The 6,408-nt window shown below is 34.7% G+C and overlaps 1 protein-coding gene across 1 annotated transcript; it reads right to left on the bottom strand.

Moving 5' to 3' along the window:
• Window positions 1-2,203: 2,203 nt before the first annotated feature.
• Window positions 2,204-6,408, bottom strand: LOC137826888 (cuscuta receptor 1-like). The gene is made up of 7 exons (XM_068633045.1): window positions 6,024-6,408; window positions 5,654-5,791; window positions 5,198-5,353; window positions 5,035-5,112; window positions 4,768-4,923; window positions 4,561-4,632; window positions 2,204-4,440 (listed from the first exon to the last, which is right to left on the bottom strand). Exons 1-7 carry the CDS (start codon window positions 6,364-6,366, stop codon window positions 2,354-2,356), a joined length of 3,030 nt encoding a protein of 1,009 aa, XP_068489146.1. The 5' UTR covers window positions 6,367-6,408; the 3' UTR covers window positions 2,204-2,353.

Consider the following 6,408-nt stretch of genomic DNA (forward strand, 5'->3'; position numbering starts at 1 on the left):
CTCTACCTCTACAATCTCCCTTTTTTTCTCCCACGAACTTACGCCTCTTCTGCACTACTGGTTTCACCCTTGTATTTATAGACAGCCGGTGACACATAAAGTCAGGATTTATCCCATACATAACTGACCATGCAAATGCCCCCCACATATTCTTTCAAATGCCCCCACATATTCTTTCAGACATTCTACTAATTCTCCTTCTCGCTCAGCCCCTATGACACCCAATCTTCACCATTCCACTCTCACCCAAAACGATGGTCTTAAATTCTTCTACCGGGTGAGGCCTCTCTCCGTCAACAATACATTTTTCTCTTCCTTTCTTTTGGGTCACCACTAGTTGATCTTTGACCATATTAAATCCAACAGAAAGGAACCCAAAAAATGGTGACAACAATTATAAAAACCAACTTTTTTATGTGGGACTTCATCAACCTGAGGCTGGGTTTTGTTCATCGTGCAAACACAATAAACGAATCTTTTAAAAATGAATCTGGCTATAGTAAAAGGAAAAGGTGAACAAATTTCAAGAGTAGGGCATGTTATCGATAATTGTAGAACTATGACGAGGATTTTGGATTTACTAGTCATAGAGATAAATCTAATGTTTATTATTCATATGACACTGTAAACTTTAGGACAATAGAACTTCTTGACATGATATCAATGTTTCACTGATAACCATTGGTCGGTGATTTGATTATTTGCCTCTTTTGTCCTATTCATTAAATTTCATTATGAAGTAGTGGAGGATATTTGAATTTCATAATTTCGTGATGGTGCTGATTAGAAATCAAACCTATTCTTCACCAGTTTCTATGAATGACCAAAAATTCTACCTTCATCATTCTAAGGTAGTGCATGTCTTCCAAATCTTCAATATGTACTTTTAAATTTTACAATCATTTTAAAAGAAAATTACTAAGATAGGCTTCTATATATGCCTACGTACAAATTCTTTGTTGTTTAAGCTTTATATATATATATATATATATATATATATATAACACAAAAATATATGAAAAAGTATCGGTGTATAACATATATATAATCCCACAGTGATACTTCTGCATATAAAAAGCTATAAGAAGGTAGATGTTTAATACAAAGTTGTTCTGTAATAGATTACGATCATGATCAACACCGTGATTTAACACATGTTATACAATTACTTCATTTGATTAACTGAAAACCATAGATTTATTCAAGAACTTTCTGTTAAAATGGCATTGAGAATTATTCTTAGTTTGTTACTGGTGCCTTGGATAATATAGGGTAGGACTTTCTATCAACCATTAAATTCAGAACAATCTCATGTTTGAGACTAAGCCTTGAAGAGTACATTTTGGTAGAATCACCTTTTATGGAAAGCTTTTCCTGGTTTGCTCTTCATTTGCTCAGGTAAGCATATTATCCTTAACAATTAGATATTTGGTAGAAGAACGTTTCATTTGTAAACTTTATCTTATTTAAGAGCTGTTGCAGAGCATCAGCGTGGAGTTTGAATCATTAATGTTTCAGACTTAGCTTAAGAGAGGTTCATGTCAGTGGCACACCTATACAGAAAACATGCCATAGAACTTTGTCAAAGGAACTTCGACTTTCGATTTGGATATAGTTCCTAGTTGGGATCTTTCTATACAACCTAGTTTTGAGCTTTTTGCTTGTTAATAGTTCGCCCAAGAGATTAATTTGATGACTTCTTATGCTCACATGGCACAAACATACACGAAAACTACCTTTCTTATGCTCATTAAGATTAATTTGATGACTTCAGGATCAAAGTTATAACCCAAGGACCTGGACTCATTCCATGTTCTGATACTAAGTTGGTTAAGCCACATTGTTTACTCCAAGTTCAATTTGATTGAATCCCACTTCTAATTTAACAATTGAGATGGATAGTGGTATCCAAATAATCACTCGAGAAGAGTTAGAAACTGCTAATTAAGGTTGAAAGCTCATGCTTCATAAATAAAAATATAAAATATTAACAAGCTGAACAATTTAATAACATGGTATTTAACCAACAAGCATTTTTTACAGTATTATGTGATTCTGAATTCCTTGTTGCACCAGAGCATACATATGAGTTGCAATGTCACGCTTGTCAAACTCAATTTTTGTTTCAAAATTCTTTTTAAATAAGTTTTCTCATTGCACGATACCAGCTACCTCTTATCGGAGTATCTGTGCTATAATGACGTGACTAAAAAAGACTTTTATTGCACAAACTAGTGTGTTCCTCAGTACATACGATTTTCATACAACGTATACATAACTAATTAACTATTGCATCACACTTAGAGCCAACACACAAGATAGTGATGTTTTAGACACACAGGGTAATATGATGTTACGCATTTCCAATTTTACATAACTTGCACAAATTGTCCTTGATAAAGTAGTAGCAATTCAGGCTCACCAGTTCTGCATAGTAAAAGGATAACTGCCTCCAGTAAGGATTAATGTACAAAGCCGCTGCAGTTACCAACAAAAATGATGTGTATGACACGGCAAAGGTCACACAAAAAACTAACATGTCCACCCAACTATCAATGTCTGAGTCATTTGGAAGAACAACAGGCGCAGGATTGCAACTTCTTGCTAGTGGAGGTTCACAAAGTAATGGATTACCAGTGAAGCAGCTCTCTTCAAATGTCAGAAATTGTCCCTTTCTCTCAATTGCACCAGACAAGTTATTGTAAGATACATTGAATGAAGAAAGAAAGGTTAATTCACTTAATTGTGTTGGAATTTCCCCACTCAGCTTATTAAATGAAAGATCCAAACTCTCTGTTTGATGCAACTTGGAGAATGTAGTTGGAATTTTCCCCGTCAAAAAATTATGCGACAAGTCCAATGAATGAATTCTTGTCAAGTTTCCAAGCTCAGATGGGATATTGCCCTTAAGTTTATTGTGGGATAAGTCAATTGCAGACATGTAAGCAAGGATACTCGCTACGTAAGTGTCAGTTCTCCTCTTTGAAGTGAGATTTGCTCTTTCTTGCACATTTGGTAACTGTCTGTCAAATCTAGAATAGGGCGACCTAATGATGCCATGAAGCAATCTTTCTAGTTCCTCAGGGTATTCATTGTAGAAAGGCATCCTACCCAAGCATTTGGGTATCACACCAGTTAAGTTGTTTTGAGAAAGGTCTAGTATGCTTAAATCTTTCAACTTGCATAATTGACTTGGTATAACCCCATTGAAGTGATTACCTTGCAAAAGGAGAATCTTCAACTCTATGAAACTAAGGTCTTCTACCATATCTTGAATGCTATGGGTTACTTCATTGTGGCTAAGTTCTAGCAACTTCAAGGAAGAGCTTCCACGGAACGTTCTTTTGGACAATCCACTTAAATGATTGTTGTTCAAATGGATAGTGTTAACCGAAGAATTTACAAAAGGTGGAATTACACCAATCAGATTATTTTGGGACAGATCTAGATAAATTAGTTTTTTAAGTTCTGCCAATTCCAGCGGAATAGATCCTTCAAAATGATTATTGGACATACTAAGAAGCTCCAATCCTGACATATTTTTTATGAGGCTTGGAATTTTTCCCACCAATTGATTATTGCTTATATCCAATGAACTGATGCTTCCTGTGGATTGGTGACCAACTCCAAATATGACCTTTGTTAACTGATTATGGGAAAGATCCAATGTTTGTAAAGAGGTCATGTTGCTTAGCTCATGTGGAATTTCTCCTGACAAATGATTATTTGAGAGATCCAATGTTTGCAGTAACTTCATTCGGCCAAATTCATGAGGAATTGAACCATGGATTGCATTTTCAGACATATCTAAAATTTTCAAATTTGGAAAAAATGAACTGATATTGTACCTCGTGATTTGACCTGATATTGCATTGTCGGATACTTTCATTTCTGCAAGGTGGAGATGGGGATAAGATGGCGGCTGGAACTGAGTGAAGGAACAATTTTTAAGAACAAGGTATGTCAATTTTGTGTTGTTTTCCAACAACCATTTTGGAAACTCTCCCTCTAGTTTGCATCCAGTGAAATCCAGATAAGTCAAATTGTATTGGTAATGAAGGAAGCTTGGAATAGGGAGAGAATGGGACTCAGTCGTTGAAGACAAACTGAGTACTTGCAATTGAAATTTTGGAACCCATTTTTTCATAGAAGAGTGTGAGTCCAGTATGACTTTGTTCCCATTGCCATAGATGAACTTAAGGTTTGAATGATTAAAAAATAGTTTGAATGAAATAGGGACTTCAAATTGGTTTCCATCAAAAGCCAGATATTCTAGGGATGTAAGACTTGCAAGGCTAGAACCAATATTACCAGTAAAGTTGTTATTAGAAAGATCCAACTTCCTAAGGGATGAGAAGTTAGCAAAATATGGTTGAAGTGGCCCCTTGAATTCATTATAGCTTATGGATAATTCCTTTAGCATCTTAAGCCCAGGCCAATCTGAGAAATTATATTTGGATAAAAGTATTAAATTAGAAGATATGAAAGAATGAAAAAAAATTATAAATGCCTTAAAATAAATTAAACATTAAGTGTATGAAATATCAATTGCACATATACCTTGGTTGACAACAAAATTGGTGATATCATTCTGACTGAAATCAAGAATTTCCAAATTGCTTGATGATAATCCTACCAGGGAGAGAGAAAGGTTTGATTGAATATACCATTGTTACAGAGTGTAACAGTATTATACAGATATATACAAATACACACAAAGGATTGTCATGCTGAAAGAAAGAAAACCATGATAATTTTAGTACTAACCACTAATATCCAAAGATCCTTTCAATTGGTTTCGGCTTATATTAAGAAATTTGAGATGTCGAAGCCCACTTAGAGAAGAAAAAACCTCATTACTGAAACTATTTCCACTTAGTCCAAGGAATTGCAGATTAGATGGCCATGCGAATTCTTCTTTCTCTGCATGATACATCCAGTTATTAGTAGTTGTTAGATGATGCCGTAGCACATTCTCATAAGAGTCATGAACCATGTTTAAGAAAACATTTAATGAAAGATGATGAAAACGACCTGAAGAATGTAAGTTACTGTCTTCCAACTCCACCATAGTCAAGTCAAGGATCTCCAATGTCCTCAGTTTTGAAAAACCTATTCACATATACTCTGATCATAGTTAATTAACTAATCATAAATAAGGAAAGGAAATAATATGAAGTGCAAAGTGTGTCATTACTATGAAGTGATCTCTGATTCAATTGAGTACAAAATTCTAAATTTAAAGACTTGAGAGATGGAAGGGCACTCAAAGCAGATGCAATGTCATCATCGTTGCTGAACTCGCACATGGTCAAGTCAACAACCTCAAGATTTATCAACTTGGAGAATAAACCTAGAAGGAACAACATTATGTTAGCTCTTTTCCCTCAAGAAATCAATATTTCTCCAACAAAAGCCTATGTTGTGAAAGAACACAAGTTATTAATAAAACGAAATTAACAACCAGCTGCTACAAACTAATGCAGTTTTTACTATCATTCAATTTCAAATCCCCGAGCAATTCATGAAGCTACTCAGTTCAGGATTACCACTGATGTCACGTTAATGATGGTATTTTCAGTCAAACTTCAAATATATGATTATCAATCTCTTCTACGGTTGCAGTATTTAGAAAAATATGTATCAAACTGACCTTGGTATGAAGTTGCATCGAGCTTGTTAATTTGTAAGTATAAAACCTTAAGAGATGAAGACTCAGGCACGCATGATAAAATATTGACACCAAAATTATCACTCAAATCCAGGACTTCCAGATGATTTAGTCCTAATGCTGCAACACAAAAGACGAGACTTAAATTAACATGAACTAAACATCTACATATTTGTACCATCGTATGATTTCTTCTGAATTATTCAATATTAATTCTTATAACAACTCGTGTTACTAAATTATTTCACAACATAGTTACATTTTCTTTCATATCAGCACAACATAGTCACATAAAACATCAAACTTTCTAATACAAGACGTTATTTCATTCTGTAAAAGAAAAAGATGGAACCTTCGGTTTCAACGCAACTAGATATGTAAGTGCTTGACAAGTTGAGATTCTTCAAGTCTTCAAACACAAGAAAATGGGAGTAATTGAGAAGCCAATATCGAAGTGCTGGATAATCAATCCTACAAGAAAGATCAAGTTTCACCACTCGCCCTGAGGTAGAGTTACACTCAACCCTATCCCATTTGCAACAGTCAGTGGTTTCTACCCAAGGTAAATGGTTGTCGAAGTAGACACTGTTGATATTGATGAGAGCTTCTTTCTCATGCTTCCAACACCCTTCACAACACAACGCTCTCAGTAAAACTAAAATCAAAGAAAACTCGAAAACACTACTCTTCTTCATTGTTGTCTATGCGTTTTCTTTCGAATTCGGGTTTATAAACGT

Source organism: Phaseolus vulgaris, chromosome 8 (assembly GCF_000499845.2).
Source record: "Phaseolus vulgaris cultivar G19833 chromosome 8, P. vulgaris v2.0, whole genome shotgun sequence".
In the NCBI taxonomy this organism is placed as follows: Eukaryota; Viridiplantae; Streptophyta; class Magnoliopsida; order Fabales; family Fabaceae; genus Phaseolus; species Phaseolus vulgaris.

What these genes read in the sequence shown, in the direction of transcription:
- LOC137826888 (XM_068633045.1), bottom strand. Translation starts at nt 6,366, where the DNA reads ATGAAGAAGAGTAGTGTTTTCGAGTTTTCTTTGATTTTAGTTTTACTG. An exon ending in TAGTTGCGTTGAAACCGAAG is followed by an intron (nt 5,792 to 6,023) that starts GTTCCATCTTTT and finishes TTTGTGTTGCAG; the next exon opens with CATTAGGACTAAATCATCTG. An exon ending in GAATCAGAGATCACTTCATA is followed by an intron (nt 5,113 to 5,197) that starts GTAATGACACAC and finishes ATATGTGAATAG; the next exon opens with GTTTTTCAAAACTGAGGACA.